Consider the following 22,836-nt stretch of genomic DNA (forward strand, 5'->3'; position numbering starts at 1 on the left):
CGCGCGCCCCTGGCGTCCTCGCTACCTGGTTGATCCTGCCAGTAGTCATAGGCTTGTCTCAAAGTTTAAGCCATGCACGTGCAAGTTTAAACTGTCTCAGTGAAACTGCGAATGGCTCATTAAATCAGTTATGGTTCCTTCGATCGTCACATCCTACATGGATAACTGTGGTAATTCTAGAGCTAATACATGCGGAAGAAGCGCCGACCTCACGGTCTGGCGTGCATTTATCAGACCAAGACCAACCCGGGGTTCGCCCCGGTCCCTTTGGTGACTCCGGATAACACAGCCGATCGCGCGGTCTTCGCACCGGCGACAGATCATTCGAATGCCCTATCAACTTTCCGGGAGTGTATATAAAAGACAAATAGATTTTATATACACTCCCGGAGTGTATATAAAAGACAAATAGATTTTATATGCACTCCCGGAGTGTATATAAAAGACAAATAGATTTTATATACACTCCGGGAGTGTATATAAAAGACAAATAGATTTTATATACACTCCGGGAGTGTATATAGCCACGTTTTTTTTCTAGATTCCCCCAAAATACCGAAAAAGGTATTCAGGTTCCGAGTCATCTTCAAATGCTCATATTTTGGCCCCAACAGTTGAGGAAAGCCAGTCTTCCTAGTTGTTAATGTTTTCCCATCAATGCAGTGCTGAATTCAGATGTTCAAAATTCATTGTTTGAAATCGTTTTCTGATGCGAGAACCGACAACTGCTAAACCCATACATACAATGGCCTAGCCACTGTAGAGGTAGCAATAAGCATCTACCGGCGCCACACTATATTGTCACCGTATCACAGCATGAACGTACAATACAATTTTTTCATTCATTTCAATACATGGAATAGTACAGAAACGACTGGTCAGTGTTGAATACTAGTACTAGTATACAAGATTATCGAGACACGATACGGGACTTTCTGGAAGATGTGGGTGGCCCTGAAAAGGGCCGGGGTATACTGGTCGGGCGGTCAGACAGTTTACTTGGAGCTGGTGTACTTGGTGACGGCCTTGGTGCCCTCGCTGACGGCGTGCTTGGCCAGCTCGCCAGGCAGCAGCAGACGCACGGCGGTCTGGATCTCCCGGCTGCTGATGGTGGAGCGCTTGTTGTAGTGAGCCAGGCGGGAAGCCTCAGCGGCGATACGCTCGAAGATGTCGTTGACGAAGGAGTTCATGATGCCCATGGCCTTGCTGGAGACACCGGTGTCGGGGTGCACCTGCTTGAGCACCTTGTAGATGTAGACACCGAAGGTCTCCCTCCTCTTTCTCCTCCTCTTGCCCTTGGCTCCAGCGGGCCTGGCCTTTCCGGCCTTCTTGGCGGCTTTTCCTCCTCCTTTTGGCGGCATGTTGTTCTCGATCGGTGAACAGAACTACTGGCGTTAATCGTGTGCACAACCTATTTATAAGAGAGCACATGCAAATTTAGGATCCTATCCGGTTGTTGCGGACGTGGTAGGAAGCAGAGCTGCTGCCAGTAATGTCGGCTCCGCAAGCAATTTGCATGGTGTTTGATCAAATATTGATGATATACGAAAATTCAAACTTTGGTTCACGTTGTATACAGTACGTTGGACAATTCAAAATGTCTACTGACGGATCTGACCTCCGAACAGATTCTCGGGGGTAAGGGGAGTCTATATTGGCCGCCTGTAACCATTGGTCGCCCGTAGATATGGGCAAAATGTTTGATCGTCCCCTGCATGCCCCCGAACGAATCCGCTGGGAGATTAGGGCTTTAGTATACGGACCTAGGAGAAGGCGAACATGGCGGTTGCAGGCGAACGTTAGCATAGGCACCATGTAAATTTATGAACGACGGGATTTCAATGTCCAGTCGCACTACACAGTATGTTAAATCATGGGTTAAATTAAAAGTAAGACCCAAAGAAGGGCGAAAATGCATTCGTTTCTGACAACTTTGCTCAGACTGCTGTTTCTGTCCTCTCTCCCTCCCCACATTATACACGTAACGTTACATGTAGCGCGCAAATAAATAATAGGTGTTGTGTGTGGCACGTGTTTCTGAATGTACGTTGATCAGTCGACGCGTGTTAAGAAGGGATAACATGACGACAACATGGTTCTTTTTGGAAAATGTGGGTGGCCCTGAAAAGGGCCGGGGTTACTTGGGTCAGGCTGGGTGTTTAAGCACGCTCGCCACGGATACGGCGGGCCAGCTGGATGTCCTTGGGCATGATGGTGACACGCTTGGCGTGGATGGCGCACAGGTTGGTGTCCTCGAAGAGACCGACCAGGTAGGCCTCGCTAGCCTCCTGCAGAGCCATGACGGCAGAGCTCTGGAAGCGAAGGTCGGTCTTGAAGTCCTGGGCGATTTCCCTGACCAGGCGCTGGAAGGGCAGCTTGCGGATGAGCAGCTCGGTGGACTTCTGGTAACGACGGATCTCCCTGAGAGCCACGGTGCCGGGCCTGTAACGGTGAGGCTTCTTGACACCTCCGGTGGCCGGGGCGCTCTTGCGAGCGGCCTTGGTGGCCAGCTGCTTCCTGGGGGCCTTCCCTCCAGTGGACTTACGGGCGGTCTGCTTGGTACGAGCCATTGCGTGTGTCTCCTGTGCGAATCGACAAGAAAAGTTACCGCAAGAGGAGGTGTTTGCTATTTATTTGGTGGCGCTTGCATATATTCCCAAAAATTGAGGCCAATGATCGGTTCCTCTGACCGCACTCCTATTTGATGTTGCCGAGCAATGCCAGATGTGGATTGGCTGATGATGGCCAGTGCTGAATCCAGGATTTGCAGCAAGCTCTGCACGACGACTTTTTTTTCGTGTCCGAATGTGGTCAGCAAATGACTTGACGGCAGGAAAATTCGATGAATTTGAAAATTGCTCGTCATATCGTGGACTTGACCGAGTCGGACCTATTCTACTCTACACTAAAGTTGTTCTTTTACTGAGTTTGACCTTCAGGGCACTTTTGAATGACCACTTTCCGCATCTCCCATAAATTTTGATGAAATGATAAATGTCTTACTTGGTTTGGTGTTCGTGGAATTAAAAACTTGGTATCGCTTGCGCATGTAGACGATTTTCTCCTTGTTGTCCTGTAGCGCATGTCAACCCTAAACCACTTTTCTAATACATCTACAACTGTCTTCAGAAGCGAGAAGCTGAACCTGGAGAAACTACTAGTTTTCTATGGATGTAGTAAGATATACCAGACTTGTGTCGCGTCTGTGCACAGACCAGGGCTGGTACAAGTATTAGGTTTAGCTATGTCATTCAAACTACTAGTAATATCGTCCTTTTCGACTTTTATTTTATTTCCCTGTTTATGATATGCCAAAGTGTTAAGCGATGTGAAATAGTACTTCTGGGAAGATGTGGTTGGCCCTGAAAAGGGCCGGTGTAGTATTGTTTTGGTTGGATGGCTTCTTACTTCTTGGCCGGCTTCTTCGTCGCCTTCTTCGCCTTTTTGGCGGCTGGCTTCTTCGCCTTCTTGGCGGCGGGCTTCTTCGCCTTCTTGGCAGGAGACTTCTTTGCCGCCTTCTTGGGAGACTTCTTTGCCGCCTTCTTGGGAGACTTCTTTGCCTTTTTGGCCGCAGGCTTCTTTGCAGCTGGCTTCTTTGGCTTCTTCGCCTTCTTGGCAGCGGGCTTCTTGGCGGCGGGCTTCTTCTTGGGCTTGGCCGGCTTCTGGGCAGCGGCGCTGATCTTGAAGGAGCCAGAGGCGCCCTTCCCCTTGGGCTGGGTCAGAGTGCCCTTCTCCACCATGCGCTTCAGGGTGCGCCTGAGGACATGGCCCTGCTTCTCCACGTCGAACTTGTAGTTGGCCGCCACGTACTTCTTGATGGCCGCCAGGGACGTGCCTTTGCGGTCCTTCAGGCGGTGATGGCCGCAGTGATCATGTCACTGCACGGAGGATGGGCTGCTGGAGCCTTGGGGCTTCTTGGCCTTGGCGACCTTCTTGGGAGAACTTGCGGTATCTGCCATGTCTGCAGTCGTATCGGGATGTCGAGACGGAAACAGAGAATTAGACTCGTAGTGGTGCTGCACCGCGTTTATACTTGTATTGCGGACGTGGTCGGAAGCAACACTTGATCTTGCGAGCCCTCCTCTCGCAAAATGGCTTCCTGTGCAAAAAGTTGTGCTTCTCTGTCCAACTTCCACCTTTGCTACCCGGTCGGCAAGCACGGATCACACACTTTCTTGCGCCCGTAAGGCGGTTGAGGAATCGTGCTTCACGCCTCTGGCAAAATTTGTCGGCGTCGATGGTTGTAGATGGCGACAACGGCGACTTTTGCAAGGGAAGCGTTGTCGCTCAGTGAAGCTTTCCATCTCGGGTCTATTTCTTGCCGTTTCTGGACGCAGTGTGCACTTGGTCGCGATTTCATTGTCGCAACCTACCCCTTGGCTAACGATCTGCGTCGTGCTGTTCCGGATATCGTGTGATCTGCGAGGAAAGTGCGCCTGATAAAAGTTGGGTCTCACACACTCCCTGTGCTGTCATGGCGGCCGAGTCTCGGAATGTGCGGGGTGAGCTGTCAAGTTACTGGCCGCCTTGTCAACAACCTAACCTCTCTTTTGTCGGTTCCAGAGACCTTACAGGGCAGCGAAAATCCAGTGACTAACGGTAGGTCATTAATGGTGAACATGGTGGCTCGGTAACACTCCACAAGCCCACTTCCAACACGATCTACTTCGGCCGGTGGCGGTCGAGCCGAGCGCCATCTTGAGCCCTCAACTGATCGAGTACAGTCCCAGAGCGCGGGCAGACCCCACGCTACAGTTTTCTCTTTTGCACGGAACACGCACACAGAATCGGAAAGAATATTGTAGTTTCCTCAGACAACATAGTAGATCAACCAGTGTGCTATCATTAGTAGACTTACAATATTAACGTTATATAATCTATCAAGTTGGCCCAAACCCTTTTATAGCAACCAAAAACCTTTTTATTTCCCTCAGAGTCAGACCTCATCAATGACCCCCTCTCTTATCGTGTGCAGTATCACACTAGTCATCTTTTCTGAAACAGCTTGAATTTGATTTTTATCCTCCTTGCCAATACCATTCACTACCAGACAGATGAACATATTGACACTCTGTGGACAGAGACTAAAACTTTTCAAAAGAAAACACTTTGGACACAAAAATGGAAAAATCTACACATTTATTTAAATGCAGACAGCTGCTATTATAATACTTCTGCCACAAAAATAACAGCTATTTCTTTAAAGGTTGGCACCATGCACCTATTTTGTTTCACTGTTCTGGTAGCAGCAACTAGCCTAGTGTGTGTATATAGCACCTAATGGGATGTGATGAAGCTTACAATTATCAATCTCCTATTGCGGTATTCGAGATATGTAGCATTCGAAGTAGATAGACAGTATTGTGATCTCTAGACATGCCATCATCACAAAGTCATGTTAGAATTACTAGTATATCAATGAAAATCACTTGGCATGTCCAGATGCATTTTGGCCAAATCAATTTAACTTTGCAGTTAAGTTTAAAGTTATCTTCTTGTATTTTGTATGGAGATTGTAGCCTCATACAGCATGTACATGTAAGCTCCAGTATTCCACTAGAACTGTGTATACAAAAGTTACATCATACCAATGGTATCTAAAGGTGAAGACATATACAGACAAGAACATAATCTCTGTAATCAAGGACCACTTCAATTTCATACATCCACTAATATTGCAGAGACATCATCTACATGTACTTTAAGTATTGCAGTCTTACTCCCCACCTCCCATCACAATAACCTTCAATCATAGCTGACATTGAACCAGGCTGGTGGATGGAATTTATCCTGGGTGCCATCGCCTTTGTATAGCACGGCTCCCATATTCGCTCACTGGGAGCCCTGGTATACAAACAGGATGGCACCATGCTAGACAAAATCAATCTGTTGCCCACTTTTGGTCAAACAAAATCATTGAATCTATATTACTGCACACAGATTTTAGTCATCCACTATTCCCAGATCTTGGTATTAATTAAAGCCAGTACATGTATGTACTAAAACTATATTCCCTTAGTAAGTTCTGCTGGATGGATTTATGACAATTTATTAGATAATCCCATCAGCAATTAATCCTGCAGTATTGCAGCTATTTACACAAGGCAGTACATTTTCCACCAGAAAACTCACTCAAATTGACCTACAGACCTCTGACATCATAATATTCTGCATGCTTTCCATCTACATGTATGTACAAGTCTCCTTTGAGCACTGCTACTTCAAGAGCATTTCTGATAGCCTGCATACCATCCTCCACAGGTACCGTTGGCTCTCTCTGATTGTTGCTGACTACCCAGGCTATGGAGGATGGTACCCAGGCTAGCAACAAGAATGAGCTGGTGGTATCTATGGAGGATGGTACCCTGGGGCTATGGGGACAGAGGTATGAGTATGGTATTTTGTTTCCCTATTGAAGGAATGATTGTTAAAACTATTTGTTACAATTTGTTTCCATTGCCCTCTAATATGGTACATCTACATTATTTGTGTGACACACCTATATTGTAAAATAATCTTTACATGTGTATTATTCAAACTCTGATCTGATGGCATCCAGGAAGCTGGTGTTGGTTGTTGCCATCTTCTCCTGCTGTTCTTGATACGAACGTTTCCTGTCCTGGAGCATCAGGTGGGAAAGAAAGTATTAGAATCTGAACAAAAGATTGCTATCTTCACTGTAGATCTTCACATCATACCTGTAAATCAGCTCTTTTGATGATGGCCGATTATTTAGATGTTTTTACTTATTTGTTCCTTAACGGTCTACAGAATTTTGAGAATGGCCACCCCTGTATTCATATTCCAGATAATTTCTGAGCCCTTACCAGAAGAGCCTCCTTCTCTTTCTTCTTCACAGCTTCTGGCAGAGCATCGTCCAACTTGTCAGACTCCTCATCTTCATCTGAACCTTCTTCACTGTCCTTAGCAGAGCTGTCCTCCTCTTTCCCCTTCTCCTCTGTTTTCTTAGGAGGCTCCTGTAAAATTATTAATTTGTTCTTTTATCAACTCATAAAAGTTGTCATTGTTTGAATAACAAATTAATGGCATAACCTTCTTTCAATCAGTGATAGGCAAGGAATTGAACAGTTCTCTTTCTTAATTGAAAAAATCACAACCACTGTGCAAAACAATACATGTACATAGCAATAAGACTATAAACCAGACTCACTTCTTTATCATCATGCCACGTCTCTGTTTCTTCACTTTCCTCCACTGGCTGGCCAACATCAGCATCTTTAGATGTTCTGTAAGATAATAATACAACTTTTCACTTGTGAGCACATTTCATTGTCTGGTAACTAGCAGATGTTCTTACACCTGTTTTGCCATCTCTTCCATCTTGTTTGGTGAAGTGAAATAAAGAAAAATAGTAGTCCATTTGTATGCACACAGTAAGAGGTTAGGCCAATGCTCAGTTCCTTACCCTGATGTCCTGAGCAGAGTGAGGGAACTGTCTTTCCTCTCCAGTTCCTTCCTGCATGTTTGCAGCAGCTGGGCCACAGTGTCATGCTTGTACTCTTCTGCCAGTTCAAGTGCAGAGCGCTCCATGGCATCCTTGGCGTCCAGTGAGGCACGGTTGGCCAGCAGCCATTTGCAGCACTCGGGGTGTCCGTTCATGGCGGCCAGGTGCAGCGGGGTCTGGCTGTCTGCACTGCGAGAGTTGATGGGACATCCCATAGCGTGCAGAACCTGTCAGGTAAGAGTACATGTATGCTGTCTTTTTTTCCTTTTTTTTTCATTCTTTCAGAATAGTTTGTATTACCACTGTTGAGAAAGGAACTTTTCACTACTGTTCACAGTCTAAGCAACAATATATATCTAGTGGTCTCAATTTGTAAGACGGGAAGAAACCACCACCACCCACCATCATACAGTTGACATGGCCGTTCATGGCAGCTATGTGCATCGGTGTGTACCCAGTAGGTGTCTCCTTGTACAGGTTGGCTGTCTTCACAGACAAGTGCTAGTCAGGAGACAAGAAGTGTACACACACTCAGTCTCAGAATGTTACAACAAAATGACAACTTCTTAGAAAAACAGACAAATAAGGAAGCCATACAGTGACTATACACATAAACTTCAATTAAGCAGAATAATACTCTCAATGTAATAGTACAACCTTACGACACACCATCTTACCTTCACTACTTCCAGCCTGCCATTAGCACAAGCAACATGGAGGGGAGTCCAGCCTCGTTCATCCATTTGGCTGGAAGAAAGAAGACCAGGGTGAAATTAATGGCTTTGTCAACTCGATCCATATTCTGCCATACTGGAATGTTTAAAATCAGCTCCAAGTAATTCAGTTGACACTTGTATTGACCCACCCACCTCACAAGCTCCTCTGAATACGTGGCAAGCTCCTTCAGTCTGTCCAAGTCCCCTATCTTGGCCGCCTGGTGTATCGTTGGGCCCTTTTTGGGATGGGTCTCCTCTGTGTGTAGTGATGCCAGGCTTGCTGAAGGACTCGCTGTTGACATACTTGACTTTCTGACTGCTTCAAGGCCCGCCTAGAATACACAAAAGTTTGGTGCTCATCAACCAACATTAACGGTGCACACACCAGTTCTTCCGCGACAGGGGTCCACTATAGTGCCCGGAAAAAAAGTGACGAAGGGGTTCCGATGGTTCATGTTTGAGTTTACATTTCTCATAATCTGCTGCAAAATGGGATTAGCTACTAACATGGCTGAAAAGTGTAAGAAGTGGCGTGTTTTGGGTGAAAATTGATTTCGGGCCCGAGACTTACTTCCGGGTGTCCTTCCGCCCTGAGCGCGGTGCTTCGGTTTGACCTAGTTTTGCCTTGTATGCGTTCTGGGGGTGCTGTAGCTATGCCTCGCGCGACGGGCTATTGTGATAATCTGAGTGTTAGGATTTTCTTTATACTTTTCTTAATAATACATAAGGGTTTTCTCTTTCCGACCATATAAGTCATATCGGTGGCAAAAATCTGGGTGATGGGTTTAATTCCACGTGAAAATGGCCAATTTTTGGCATCATTTTTCAGCGAAAAATTCTTTTCCCCCCTAAAATTTGCTAAAATGTGAGAGGTGAAAGAAATTGAAATTCTTTTGTTCTCGTAGCTAGAGGGATATCCTTCATTTGCAAACAGAGTGTTTTGGCTTAAGAGGTTTTTCCTGAAAGAGACGGTTGCTAGAGTTGAGGGTATGCAGAATCGAACTGAGACCCAAAATAAACTGGGGTGTGCCCCCTTAAGAGGAATCTTTAGTATTACTTTGCACTGTCCCACATTTGATATAGAGAGCCAGCTGTAAAGCTTGTACTGGTATGTATATTTACCCCATAATGTACCATAAATTTCAATCCTTTTCACAACAGATTAATAAGATTTTGATTTGTCTTTGATACTCACCTTAAAACCTTCCATGAAGACACTACCAGCTTCTTCGGGAGTTTCTTCTTTGTTCTCATTCTCTCCCCTCTTCTCGATCTCATCTCCCTTCCCGGAGTCCTCCATTTCCTGCTGCCCACTATCTACTTTTCCTTGTCATCCTTTCCAATTTCCACAGCATCCTCTACTATGTTTCCCTCTTGTTTATCATCTTCATCACCCTGTCCTTCAGTTTTCTCCCCAGTGTCATTCTGTTCTGACTGCTGATCTGCATCCTTATCTTCACCCTCTCCATCGGCTTTTGTGCTGCCCTCCCCGTCAGCGTCACTCTCTCCACTGCCCTGCCCCCTCTCCTCCTCCCCCCTCTGTGACGTCTCATCACTCCTCGGCACAGGGGTCTCACCACTGGTCTCCCCAACATCGCTCAGTCTACGCGAACCAAGACTTCCCTCAGATGCTTCAATGGTTGGGGAGGTGGGTGGTGTGATTTCGTTCAGGTCTTCAGCTTCTTGCTGTTCAGTTTCAGTCCTCACACTTTCACTTGGAGCAGTTTCCGTCCCCTCAGGCTCACTTGTGACAGTCTCTGTCCTCTCAGGCTCACTTGACACTGTCTCTTCTCTTTCAGGCTCTTCCTGGACAACTCCTCTTTCAGTTGGTGTAGGTACATGGACCTCAGCCACAATAGTCACCAGATTTGCGCTTGGTACTTGTTTCAGTATTGCCTTCTTTGGAGGCGGACCATGGGCCATGGCTGGCTGCTGTACCACATGCACCATTTCCACCTGAGGTTTTTCTGTTTCCACTTCTGACACTAGCCTTGCACTATGGACAGACTGAGAGTCACTGCTGTCACTGTCCTCTGCCTTTGCCCCCTCCTCCTCACTGCCGCTGCCCTCCCCTTCTCCTGCCGTGTCACTGTAATTCACCAGCCTCCGTGGTGTTTCCTCCTGCTGTTCCTCATTAATGTCTCTATCAGATGGGAGATCTTTCTGGTAGTATGGCTCATCCTCAACATCTGTCAGACTGCTGTCTGAACTTGGTTCCACATAGCTCATCTTTTCACTGCGGTCAGTTACAGCCACAGAGTCATTGTCTGTGGCAGAATATTCCACATCAGATTTTGCTTCTTCATCTGGATGCACAATAAGTAGCTGGGTCAGCCCCTTCGTTTCACTGGAAGGTCTTCGCTCAGCATCAGAATTTGAGTCTTTTGGAACCTTCCTGCCTCGTGCAGTTTTAGGACGAACCACAACCTCCCTCTCAGTCTCCCCTTCCTTGTCTGAATCCAACTTCCCATCATCAATCCCAGAATGTGACGAGCGAGACTCTGGCCTTTTGTGTCTTCTTTTCCTTTTGCTGTCCAAGTCAGGTGAAGGTGTTCTCTTAACAGGTTTCTCTGACACTTTCCCTCTACGTTTCCCAGACCCTTCACTTGATTTTGATCTGGATTGCTCACTTATTCTTGAAACATTGCTTCTTGCAGATTCTTCACTTTTCCGTGATCCTACACTTTTCCTTGACCCTTCACTCCTTCTGGATCGTTCACTTTTCCCAGATTCTGCTTCTGACTTCCTTGATTCTGCCTCAGATTCTGACTTCTCTGTGGCAGTCTTATGAGATCCAGATCTTTCAGATCCTGATGACCTGTGAGATCCAGACCTCTCAGATCCTGACCCAAGAGATCCAGATTTCTGGGAGCCTGACCTTTGAGATGCTCTGGATCCCAGCTCTGATTCTGTTTCTGATTCCTCAGAAAAGTCGCTCTCAGAACTTGAGCTTGACAATGTCTTGTCTGATTCATCTGTAAAAGAAATGTTGACATAATACACAGTTATGATTTAGATAAAGTGTTTGTGTGTTATTGTGCACTTCACTCAGGGTGACACGGCTACATATATACATGTATGTACAAATAAGCAAGCAAAGGAAAGATACAAGGTACGGTTATTTGTGGATGTAGACAAGACCTTTGCACTGTGGATAACATAGTGACACAGGAATGCATGTTTCTGTGCTGAGTGTGGTGAAGATATATTTGAAGTTATGTGAAGTTACATGTTTACTCTTCTGTGTTTTGATACAAACTACAGACAGAAATGGGGACAAAAAACTCTTACATGCAACAGTTAGTAGTAGAACATTTTGGACACAGATAGGCACAAGACAAGACATATTAACAACACCTTGTAGCCATCCTTTCCAACCCACCTGGGTAAACCTCACAGGGCATTCACTCAAATGACTGAGTGAAATGCATGCAGTAGGCAGAAATGAAGCAGATGGATTGTACATTGCATAGACAGACATGAAGGTGTTACAAAGAAAGCCTTGAAGTTCATTATTAATGTAATAACAAGTACATTTCTACACTCATAAACCTACACATATAACATTCTGTAACAGAGTTGAAATGCTCATAGAAATGTTTATTAAAGGGTCCATGTGATGGCCAAAAAATTGTCCATCAAATTTACAAAGCCTCTGAGTTAGCCGAACACTAAGCTGTTTCAATAGATTGTGTTCGCACTGCTCACATTCAGTCACATAATCTTCTACACAAGTACCTAGTTCAGTTGAGCACCAGTTCAGTGGTAGTTCCATGACAGCTTTGTTGTCTTCAGCAGACAGCTGACACTTGCAGAGAAACTCATACGTCACAGCTGGCTCCCTCAGTCTCTTCACCACAACCTTGTCCAGATACCAAACACAATCTGGGAACAAGACATACAACAGTCAGTACTGGGTGGAGATACCATAGCTGTAGCTGGTTTAAATTGGACACTTCCATTGGACATTATAACAACGTGTCTGGATGATTTTGAATCCAACTGTTCTTTTATTATCTGAAATCCCTGCTGAAATCTAAAAGCAACACTTACAGCAATACATGCATTAATTTTTGGTTGCATGAGCCACAGGTGCAGTGCTTCTCATGAATATCTAAATTAGCTTTCACGTTGAATTAAGACTGTTAATGGTTGGTAATTTAATCTGGAATATAAGTTGTTCTTACCTGTGTCTGTGTGCCTGTGGCCTACAGTGATAGACAGCAGTCTTCCCACATCAGTAGTCTGAATATCAAACCGGTCAATCTGTAAGGACGGAGACATACAGTATAAATTTGCAAACAATTTTCTGTCATATATTCTGTCAGCAGTTGAAATGATACCAGAGTTTTGCAATCCAGGCTATTGTTTACATTAGCTCATGATAGAAAAAAAAAGAATTCAAGATCAAATTCTGTCTGTTCTGATCCCCTTCCCCTGCTTATCATCATCAATAGTATGAGAATTGAATTTTATTTTATTCAAATGCAACTTCCAACATGAAACATGGTTAAAGGTTAATTGTAATGATAGTTATGACAGTTAAACATATTTTGGTGTTTGGTGTAGTGTTTCAAGAGACAGATTTAGAGACAAAGCTGCATGGGGTATTTGGTATAACTACATACATAACAAGAAAGACATCTGACTTAAAAAGATTTCCTGATAATGTGTGGCATCAGACCTGGATTATGTTTTCAGGAGAAACCCGGCCATGTGACCTTTTAAAATTGCCACCACTGAGCATAACTTATCCCCAAGCTACAGTTAGCAGGTGCAGGTCAGACTGACGACGGCTTTTAGTTGCATTTTGGCCAACATGAAAGGTAAGAAATAATTGCCTGTGTCTTTGTGCTATCATCTGATAACCCACAGATTACTTTCAAGTTGATACTAATTGAAGATTTGATGCTTCACGACCCCAGGGCGACCAAACCAAAACAGACGTCTAAAGAAGAGGAGGGCATAAAGGCAAAACAAGCCACACCTGTCCCTTCTGGAAGGCCATTTTGTGAGTCTTGGACTCTTGTAGGATCGCCTCCTCTGTCTCCCCCTTCTTCCCATGCAGCTGGACGAACACTGAGGCCTCTGGGTTCAGGCTGGCCGCAGGGCGGTCAGCAGTGTGGACGGACACCTCATAGGCTACCTCTTCAGTCACAGAGGGTTTGGAGGACACCTAGGATCATGAAGAATATCAAACAATTGTTGTGGTTCTCACATAGATGAAAAGACGAAATATCAATGACTAACTGTCCAGAGTTAACCTTTTGTAGATGGTCAGAAGTAAACGGTGTATTTCATCCTACCTTTCCACTATGCAGAGTGGACATTCCACTGTCCTCCAGGTCTGTTTGTGTCCCGATCTCCTCCATCGTCTGTGTTGCCATGTCGATAGACTCAGGTGACCAGGCGTATGGCGGCACCCCTGCAGGAGGGGAGTTGGGCGGGAGGTCCAGGTACATCTCGGGGGGAACAGGGGGATAGTAGGCCGTGGGGTGGGCGGAGTACGGGCGCTGGCTGCGAGGGGAGGTGGTTCGCCTGCCTCGCCTCCACTTAGCTGACTTGGGCCTGACCTGCTGCCGTGGATCCATGTCCAACTTGGACATTTGTAGCCTGAAATGTACATCCATGTGCATCACAACAGGCTCTGAAAGATAATTTTTTATTGATATCATATGGCACCCATACAAAGAGGAATAAGTTCCAGAAAGCTAATGCTACTTACTGTAACCACTCAGGTATATGTCTGGTGGAGCCATTGGACACAGCAATGTTCATGCCGTTGTACTCAGCAGGGACAGGTTCCCTGTCGGGGTCCTCGTCACTGCCTGGCTCCGTGTGCATGTACGGTTCTACGGGGACACGGCGCCCGTTGATGTCCCATGTGTATTTCACTCTCCGCTTCTTTTGTTCCTTGGCTGGAGCACTCTGCATGAGGTAGAATCAAGGTTAGAGAGTGATTTAAGAACCAATCAAAGGGCAGCAATGAAATTATGAGCATAGCAGAAATAAAATGCCCAATGTCAGATTTCAAAGATGGGCAGGGGAGTCAAGCCTTAATGTCTCTATTGTCAGAGTACTACAAAGTACTGCAAATATGAGGTAGAAAATATTGAACTGTACCTGTGGTCTCTGAGGAACTCTTCCTCCTGCAAGAGTTGGAAGCCTTCCACCTGTGACCTAACGAGTGAAGGAAGACACAATTGTTAGTAAGTTATCAGGTCCTGCTGTTTATATTAGTTAAAGCATAAATCGACAGAGAAAATGTTGTGAACATAATGCGTCATGGCAAAATGGATGACACTTAAAAGTTAAACCATTGACAAAGAGCTTGCAATTCTAGTCTTACCTCAGGGTATGAAGCAGTCGGACCTCGGTGATACCCAGGTAGTGAATCCAAATCCACAGTTTCCTGAAGAAAGACAAAATATACGTTTATGATATATAATTCAATTGTATTCCACAAGAACTTGAATCTACAATACTCAACACTTTGCTGAGAGAGTTTGGGACACCTACTGTTGCCACAAGTAACTTGGTTGCCATGGAGACCAGTCTCTGGGCCTCACCCCTGGTGATAGTCGGGGGCGGTGACCTCCTCAGCACCTTCTTGGCGGGACGAAGCCTTGCTCTGAAAAAGTGATATCGTAAATCCCAGTATTAAAGACTAAGTACCACTTGGTTAATTTTTCTTAAAAAATGGATCAAGTTTTCAGTTGCTAGCATGTCTTGGTGCTAGGGAATCAGTCATGTCAGGAAGACTGTCATGGAATATACCCAGCATTACTCAGTCCCTATTGTACGTACCTTCTGCTGGGAGAGCGACGCCTGCCCCTGGGAGAGTGGGGTGCATTGAAATCCTGAATCAGCGGCTCCACAAACTGAGTCTTAGTAACAACCCTGTCAATCCGCCTCCTGAAGGGAAAAAAGAACAATAAGATTTGTACATTGAACACTTTTAGCTGAATGCTGAGAACCTTGCGCCCTAGACTACGGCTCAAAGTTGGGTCCTTCCCAAGGGTGTTTTAAGGTACCATACTACCATGTGATGCCACTTATTGTATTAATGCAAAGTTCGTTATGTAAGGTATTGTCAGTTACCTGACTTTTCCCTCTCTCTGATTGTAGGGAGACTTTGGCGGACCCAGCTTCTGGATCTTAGTCTTGACATTAGGGCTGTGGAAGTAGTGCTTCAGACTGCGGTCATGCATCCTCTCATCGTGGTACAACATGAGTGGTCTCTGAAACAAGGGAAACAACATGAGCATACAATCTACATCCAGGCACTCAAGAAGAACTCAGAACAATCATTATGATGCTCCATCCTCAGTCATTATGCAGCATTCAAGTGAAAGGTAGGTGTCAGCTCTTATTCATTGGAAATTCACTTGCAACTCAATACTGTTATGTCTATGATATTTCAAAAATTATGTACTCCATTAAAAAAAAGCAGTATCATTAAAAAATCACTTCAGAAGTGTTACATGTATATGGTAAATCATAGCTGCTATTGCACAGGGGACAGATCATTATAATGAGTATATATAGATACATAGTTGTATCTAAAAATGGAGGCTTGAACTGGAGTCACTCACTCTCTATTCCACCTTGCACTAACACGCTGCATTCCGTGACATTGATTTATACAAAAGTAAGCCTTGTTCTATGAGTCAGCACTAACATTCAGTCATTAATAACATTAGGCCCACAAATTACTTTTCTTTCTGTTGCTGCCTGAACCAATGAGGTTCAATCAAACTTGCATGAACTGAATAACTTCGTTTATTTGGTCAAGGAGGGGCTAACGTTACATACAAAATAAATTTGACATCAGCAGTCAGTTTTTCATTCAACAATCTTTCCCTAACAACTTTCCTTTCAAGAGAAAGTCTTGGACATATGATTATTAGTACACAAGAGTCTTTGCACTAAATGAACTTGTGGTCAGTTGCCTTTTCACTGTGTATGTAAACATGGTGACCTAGCAACTATCTCCTGTCCGTTGTTACCAGTTCACTCAGCTGCCCTTATCAGCTGCACCTTTAACCCTGGCACTTTTCTGACTGTAGAAATAATTAAGTAAGTGTTAAATGAAGGTATATCCTCAGGACAAACAAAAAAAGATGTTATCTTTTGGGAAAGATTCTGATTGATAAGTCTCAACAAAAATGGTGACGCCGAGGTTTTGCAGAGAGTAGTGGTATTACTGAAGGTATTGATGAGACACAATTGGTAAGAAATAATCTCAGAAATCTGAATGATCATCTGACAATTCCCTGGTAACGTGAGGTATGCTGGGTGATGTCCTGCCCTCTTGTTTCACCCTCAGGTAATGCCATTATTTTGTCATGCCAGGATAGGTCTAAAATATAAATGCAATTATGACCAGTTCAGCAGGCTTAAGTCCTGTCACTTTCTTTCTTCTATTTTCTTCCAACACCACCTGTACCATGTTATCATCTTTCACATGTGTCTCCAGTGAAGCACAGGTATGTAGTGTGTAAACAACCACATAATGGAAAGCAACAGCTTGGTTGCTTACCTTTTAATTAAGCGTAAAAGATGAGAGAACTCATGCAGCAACACAAAATTACATTGTATACTTTCAAAGTACTGAGTTCCAAATGCTACCATCCAGAAACATTGCTGGGATGTTTATAAATCAAACAAAATGGAAGCACAACCACATAGCAACCTAAGTTTGTTTTGACACATAGCTGACCCAGCTTCATATTTGTTCTTTAGAAAGAAGAGAACAAATAACTGTGGTAACGATAGGAGGCTTGCTGTATGGGACATGTTGCCAAGTAGCTAAACACCTGAGGAGACTGATAAACTGACAAAATATATAACGTAACGGTTATGCTTCTCTCTTTACGAGAAAACATGACAATATGTTCAATATCGCTCTTGCCATTAAGGCCATATTTGAGATGATGTTGACCTTTATGGCTCCATATTGTTTGATGTAAACTGACCCAAGCCGTGTGGAGGTGACACAAAGATTGTCGAACTATGCACAGGAATTTGATCTGCACCTATTTACTGAAGCTCGTTAAGGTTGAAAACTGTAAGCACAGGTGATTCCACTTGTCATCTCATTACCAAGGATTAGCCATACACTCCAGTGACTGGCCACAGGCCAAGCCAGAAACCTTCACTTCTCCCACCTGTTTCAAGATCCTCTACCTATGATACATTAGTACTGCTACACCCACCCTGCAGAAACCAAATATATGCCTTTGTTACTTGACCCCACCCATTCACAAGTGTTTACCTAAAATCACATAAGGGTGGGGTACTGAGTACACTGTAACAGTTCTTGAAGGTGACTGACACCTCTAACTCAGAACAACAAAAGGTTCTAGATTATGTTGACTGAAACATTTCTTTCTGAACCTTCAGGTATGCAGAGTTTGTTGAGCTGCTATAGGTTTCTGTGCAAACTACAATTGTATAAAGACCAAGATTAAGAAAGTTGTAACTAAGAAGGTCAGAGTACAACTTTCCTAATCAAATCATCATGATTTTAAGCCCACCAATTGGCTTTTCTATTTCATACAGGTAATCAACCTTTTTAAGGATGATGTTATTAAGTGCAGATCAGAGAACCTCATGTGGGGATGGAGGCAAGAAGCTTTCAGTTTGAGTCAATTTGTGAAAATATTATTGTAAAAACAGTCTTTGTTGTTTTATTCTTCATCACCAGTTTCTGCAGCATTCAGTGACTGCACTTGCTACATGTGTGTCCTTACTTCAGTGCCAGTAACAATACATTTCTAGATTTAGAAGTCTCATGTTCAAGGCAGCGTGGCATTAGGACAAAGCAACTGTCGTGACAGTCAAAGCTGATGAATTGCACTTGCCATACGGGCTCCCAAATCCAGTGACTTTTGACCAGCATTCACCCAAAGTAAACAGCAAACACAAAGCTGTTGCTATGGGAGACAGGGAGAAACACTGCAAACCTTATGCAATATGCTAATGATGACTACCAACAGTGAGACCAATGACAAATCTTAGGAGACTGTCTTCAAGAAGATGAATTTTGCTTTGCATAAGACTGACATTTTTACATGATAATATCAGTACAGTACTGTAGTCTCTACTAAGTCAGTAAACTTTAATCAAGTAGTCAATGGTCGTATTATTTACAGGCATTGAAAGCAATAAACTTTTAAAAAAAACCAATGAAATATTCATATGAATAGTGCTGTCTGTTTGTACTACTCTTCTTTCGCTCTGTTGTCTAGAGAGTTTCAGACCATTTCACAATCACTGGTACTTACCGGCTTGAGGGGTGGGTAGTCTTGCTGGGGGAGGTAAGCTCCTGAAAGGTCAAAACCATCTTCCCTGCGTTTGATCTGCATGTAGTATTTCCTACACATCGAAAAGAAAGGCACGAATTAAGGGTATTTCCCCCAACACATTGTAACAGTGGTAACACATACTGTAAAGTTAAATAGGCTTATAGAGTGCTTAATTTGTTTTGCATACATTCTGCTTGGTAACCACCATCAGATTCCTATGGGGTGTAAACACAGGCCAGACCCTGGATGAGAATACCAATGTATCCATTGGACAACTTTGAAGTGTACTGTCTGATTCATTCTTATTCTAGGCATGCAAAATGCCGGCACTTGAGGGAATTATTTGCAGACTTATGCAACAGAACTCCTTTCAAGATGCACCATGCCACTCATCTTGTGATGGAAGGCTCTTTGAGATGGAAAACAGCAAGTGAAAGCAGACTCTTTCTCGTCTCTAGAGGCTTTGCTTTAGAGTAACAAAACTTGTTACTTTATTCTTTCTCGGGAGCTGCTGACATGGAAGACAAGCAAACTTGTCTGGAATATAGAGTGTACTTCAGCGAAGTGCTGAATTTTAATCAGGTGAGGTAGAGATCTACATGAAATGAAGACGCCTTAAAAAGATGATAATACTGGTACACAATTGAATGAAAATGATTTCCAAGAAGGCTCCATCATTTTGCTGGAAGCAATTCATCAGACAAGAACATGATATGATACGTCCTTGATCAGACTAATGACTTACTTATTCTACCGTAATAATGTGTTTGTCTGGTAACCATAGGAAACAATCATTTACACCTGCCTGGGCCCTTTCTTTTTAATATAATTACCTGGGGCAAAGATAAGGTGGGCTTTGATTGTATCATTCCTGTTCCATTTTAACATGAAGCAATGTTCAACCGTTCTTCAACATTGTCACTACCACCTTAGAGACCCACTGAATATTATATCCTAAAGTCTGTCATCAAAACAATGCCTACGAGTATTTTTTTTTTCTGTAAAGATAACCATTAGATGATGGTTGACATGTAGCTATACCACAATAATAGTAACTTCACGGACTGACATAAACAAAACCCTGTTATGACATTAACAAATTGACTTGTGAAGGTCAATAAGTTATAAAACTAAGGCAACATCATGGGTTGCCATGGGCCCTAGACCATGATGTAACTCATTTCTTTCACATGATCTACCAGCTCGCCTTACAACTTGATGTTAGAGATTGAACTTCAAATGGAAAACATCATTAATACCAATTAGCTTTTGTTTGGGTCCATATATGTTCGTGACTCTGTTGCACACACAAATAGAAATGGCTTTGTCTTGCTCAGTGGTAACGGAAATATGTACCAATTCAACTATGAAAACTTCATTTCATGTGTGATTTTAACAAGGATAACAGAACATTCATGTTTTGAGAGTGGAAGTTCTTTCAATGACATTATAATGTCATTGGTCCTTTATAACACTTGAAGTCAAGTGTTAGTCAAATCCTTGATTATCAGACATGAATGGTAAGACAGTCTGCTAAGGCCATAAGATACAACTGTGGTTTCTACATTTCTAAGAATTAACTATATAGTTTTACACTCACTTATACATTTGTAGTCATACTAATAGGTGATATATATCCAAAATGCATGATGTTGAGTCTTTTGTCTTGATAATTCAAATATCTAACCCATGTCTTGTTATAGCTTAGATGACATTGGCAATCAGCATCCCATAAAAATCACAAACGTATCCTGTGCTGGTGTTGACACCTGTTCTCCTGATGACATGTATTGCTTGGGCTGACCCGATCCATCATTTATGTGGTCTGAATACAGATTGAGACACAATGAACTGCCTGCATTAATAATGAAGCTGTCTGATGCTATCTCACGAACACGCATCATTATAACCTCAGCTTTAAATGGACAATCACCGTTCTGAAAAGGCGTGTATGTTGCAGTTTTGGGTGGAAATAATACAGCACATAAACAGATGCCATTTTCAGGGTCTCCGTTGCCAACTATTCGATCGTAAATGGTACAACACGCCCCGTGTACTTACAGCTTTCTGCCAACGCTCTTAGCCACGTCATCGGACGACATCTTGGCGAAGAGAAGCCCGTGGACTTGGCAGGTCCACCAAGTCGTGCTCGCGTGGTTTCCACAACTCAGTCTTCTTTGGCTGAGGACAATATTTGGGTTCGCATAACGCAGTTTCTTGTGATATATTCATACGCTCGTGGCATAAGTAGTCCCCGATTTCTCGCAATTATTCTGCTCAACCATACCTTTGCTGAATATATTGTTTGCACATTTAACTTGATTTTATGCACTGGTCTCCCTTTTCACTGTACTTTAAGTTGTTGGAATTTTCGCTTTATGAGGAACATTAATATTTGTCTCGAGGCGGATGAATATTCTTTTGGCGCATCACAGAAGCGGTTACTATGGACTGGACGAAACCAATCAGCTTGACTAACGGGGGAGGAAGTTCAAGGGTCAAAAAAGGGCCATGATCCTTCAAGCAGATGTTAGGTGGTTAAGTTTTGACGTTTTCAGGTTGGTCTGTTTTTCTGACACGCAGAGATGATTGTAAAAGACACAACTTGATTGAAAATGTATTAAGAACGATGTAATGACGTATACCAATTGTATAAGTTTTTCAAAATATTTGATTTGATTTGTAATACTAAAAAAAAGTTACTAGTAACGTTAACAGTTAGTAACACTAGCAGTATGTTGTGTGGTATGGACTCCAGGAAGAATATATATATAGACTGGTTTATTGTTGATAAACAAATAAATCCCAGGACCCACTGGCAGCCGAGATGCATTCGGCTGAATTGTTGGGTCTGGTTACAAAATACAACATTATTACGATTACAAATGGGCTATACAGCTGTTTACACACATAGGGATAAAATTTAACATTTAACAATTGTTTAAAATCTTAAATACACCATACTATTATTACAAATATTGAAATATCTTAAAAGAGTAATTTGTCGAAAGGTTCTTAAAAACGTTACAGTAAAGATAAGATTTGATAAGAAAAGTGTAAATGTAACAAACACTAACGTTAATGGAGATCCCAATAAAACAACCGACAAGTTGTTGGCATTCTTCAATCACGACTTTATTCAAAGAAATTAACTCTTTATTTTCAATTCAATTCAACTCACAGACATGTGTCTTGGTCTTGACAACAGTAACGTTAACGTGTTAGGTAACGTTAACTTTACTTCGTCTATTCTAAAAACATTGAATACCCACTTTTAAAATGACATGATGGCAATAATCTAAAATACATTTGTATATGTTAAAGAAAATACACACTCATTGGCAATGACGCTACATAACAGAGGAGTTGACATTTGTACTGTAAGGTCATTGTACAATATAGTTCCCTTTGTGAAAAAAGTAGGCCTAGGATCGATGACACAAGTATTGAAGGCATAATTTATCAACTATATAGAGTAAACAATGTAATGTGGCCACGATAACGTTGGTATCATTCTAGGCAAGTCTCAAAACAGTGACTACGCAAGTCTCAAACTGCGACTACGCAAAACGATTCTGTAGAAACATAATTTTTTTAAATTTAATTTAATTCAATTTTGTTTATTATAAACTTTCCGTTGACAAATTTCCAAAAACCGATGTCGGTAACCTCATTTCATCATGATACAAATTACATGTAGATACAGCATCGTCCCTAACTTGTCAATACAGCTACCCATCTCTTCTTGTATAATCTAGTACATACACTTGTAATATAATATAATGCACGAGAGAATATGCACGTGAGGATATGCCGATCCTTATTTACTTTTTGTAACGTTCATTTGATAGATACAGTTCTTTCGTAAAGATGTGGGTGGCCCTAAGAAGGGCCGGGATTCATGAAATGACGGTCGGGTGGTTAGTTCACTTCGAGCTGGTGTATTTGGTGACGGCCTTGGTGCCCTCGCTGACGGCGTGCTTGGCAAGCTCGCCAGGCAGCAGCAGACGCACGGCGGTCTGAATCTCTCTGCTGCTGATGGTGGAGCGCTTGTTGTAGTGAGCGAGGCGAGAGGCTTCGGCGGCGATGCGCTCGAAGATGTCGTTGACGAAAGAGTTCATGATTCCCATGGCCTTGCTGGAGACGCCCGTGTCGGGGTGCACCTGCTTGAGCACCTTATAAATGTAGACACTGAAGGTCTCCCTCCTCTTCTCCTCCTCTTGCCCTTGGCTCCAGCGGGCCTGGCCTTTCCGGCCTTCTTGGCGGCTTTTCCTCCTCCTTTTGGCGGCATTTAGGTGCACAGGCTTTCAGGGCTGTAGTGACGTACAAGGAAGGTCGAACATTA

The 22,836-nt window shown here is 43.3% G+C and overlaps 5 protein-coding genes and 1 pseudogene across 6 annotated transcripts in view; 1 reads left to right on the plus strand and 5 right to left on the minus strand.

Annotated features, from left to right (window-relative positions):
• Positions 1-535: 535 nt before the first annotated feature.
• On the minus strand, positions 536-3,974 carry LOC109486005 (histone H2B-like). Its single transcript, XM_019789704.1, is given in 4 exon segments — positions 536-1,284; positions 3,409-3,856; positions 3,859-3,907; positions 3,909-3,974. Coding segments are annotated over 4 exon segments (837 nt in total). The 5' UTR covers positions 3,960-3,974; the 3' UTR covers positions 536-995.
• LOC109485687 (histone H3) lies at positions 1,695-2,608 on the minus strand. Its single transcript, XM_019789357.1, has one exon. It carries the CDS (start codon positions 2,568-2,570, stop codon positions 2,160-2,162), a length of 411 nt encoding a protein of 136 aa, XP_019644916.1. The 5' UTR covers positions 2,571-2,608; the 3' UTR covers positions 1,695-2,159.
• A 1,148-nt stretch (positions 3,975-5,122) lies between the features above and the next one.
• Positions 5,123-9,509, minus strand: LOC109485271 (ankyrin repeat, PH and SEC7 domain containing protein secG-like). Of its 2 annotated transcripts, XM_019788767.1 has the most exons (8): positions 9,377-9,509; positions 8,335-8,513; positions 8,143-8,212; positions 7,868-7,966; positions 7,427-7,692; positions 7,172-7,247; positions 6,828-6,977; positions 5,123-6,619 (listed from the first exon to the last, which is right to left on the minus strand). In XM_019788767.1, exons 1-8 carry the CDS (start codon positions 9,479-9,481, stop codon positions 6,530-6,532), a joined length of 1,035 nt encoding a protein of 344 aa, XP_019644326.1. In that variant the 5' UTR covers positions 9,482-9,509; the 3' UTR covers positions 5,123-6,529. The 2 variants fall into 2 exon arrangements, with proteins under 2 accessions (XP_019644326.1, XP_019644336.1); XM_019788777.1 differs by lacking the exon at positions 7,868-7,966.
• Positions 9,454-20,762, minus strand: LOC109484724. The gene is made up of 13 exons (XM_019788086.1): positions 20,553-20,762; positions 18,471-18,561; positions 15,283-15,422; positions 14,989-15,096; positions 14,701-14,812; positions 14,531-14,593; positions 14,305-14,361; positions 13,907-14,109; positions 13,488-13,794; positions 13,169-13,357; positions 12,369-12,447; positions 11,920-12,066; positions 9,454-11,156 (listed from the first exon to the last, which is right to left on the minus strand). The coding sequence occupies exons 1-13, from the start codon at positions 20,591-20,593 to the stop codon at positions 9,499-9,501; spliced, it is 3,195 nt and encodes a 1,064-aa protein (XP_019643645.1). The 5' UTR covers positions 20,594-20,762; the 3' UTR covers positions 9,454-9,498.
• Positions 15,473-22,836, plus strand: part of LOC109484823 (small G protein signaling modulator 3 homolog) — a 54,838-nt gene continuing 47,474 nt past the window's right edge. Inside the window, exon 1 of the transcript XR_002141093.1 lies at positions 15,473-15,536. The gene's annotated coding sequence lies outside the window, so the exon portion shown is untranslated. The remainder of the gene's footprint in view (positions 15,537-22,836) is intronic.
• Positions 21,623-22,797, minus strand: LOC109485792 (annotated as a pseudogene).

Source organism: Branchiostoma belcheri, unplaced genomic scaffold, assembly GCF_001625305.1.
Source record: "Branchiostoma belcheri isolate BF01 breed outbred unplaced genomic scaffold, Haploidv18h27 scaffold11, whole genome shotgun sequence".
In the NCBI taxonomy this organism is placed as follows: Eukaryota; Metazoa; Chordata; class Leptocardii; order Amphioxiformes; family Branchiostomatidae; genus Branchiostoma; species Branchiostoma belcheri.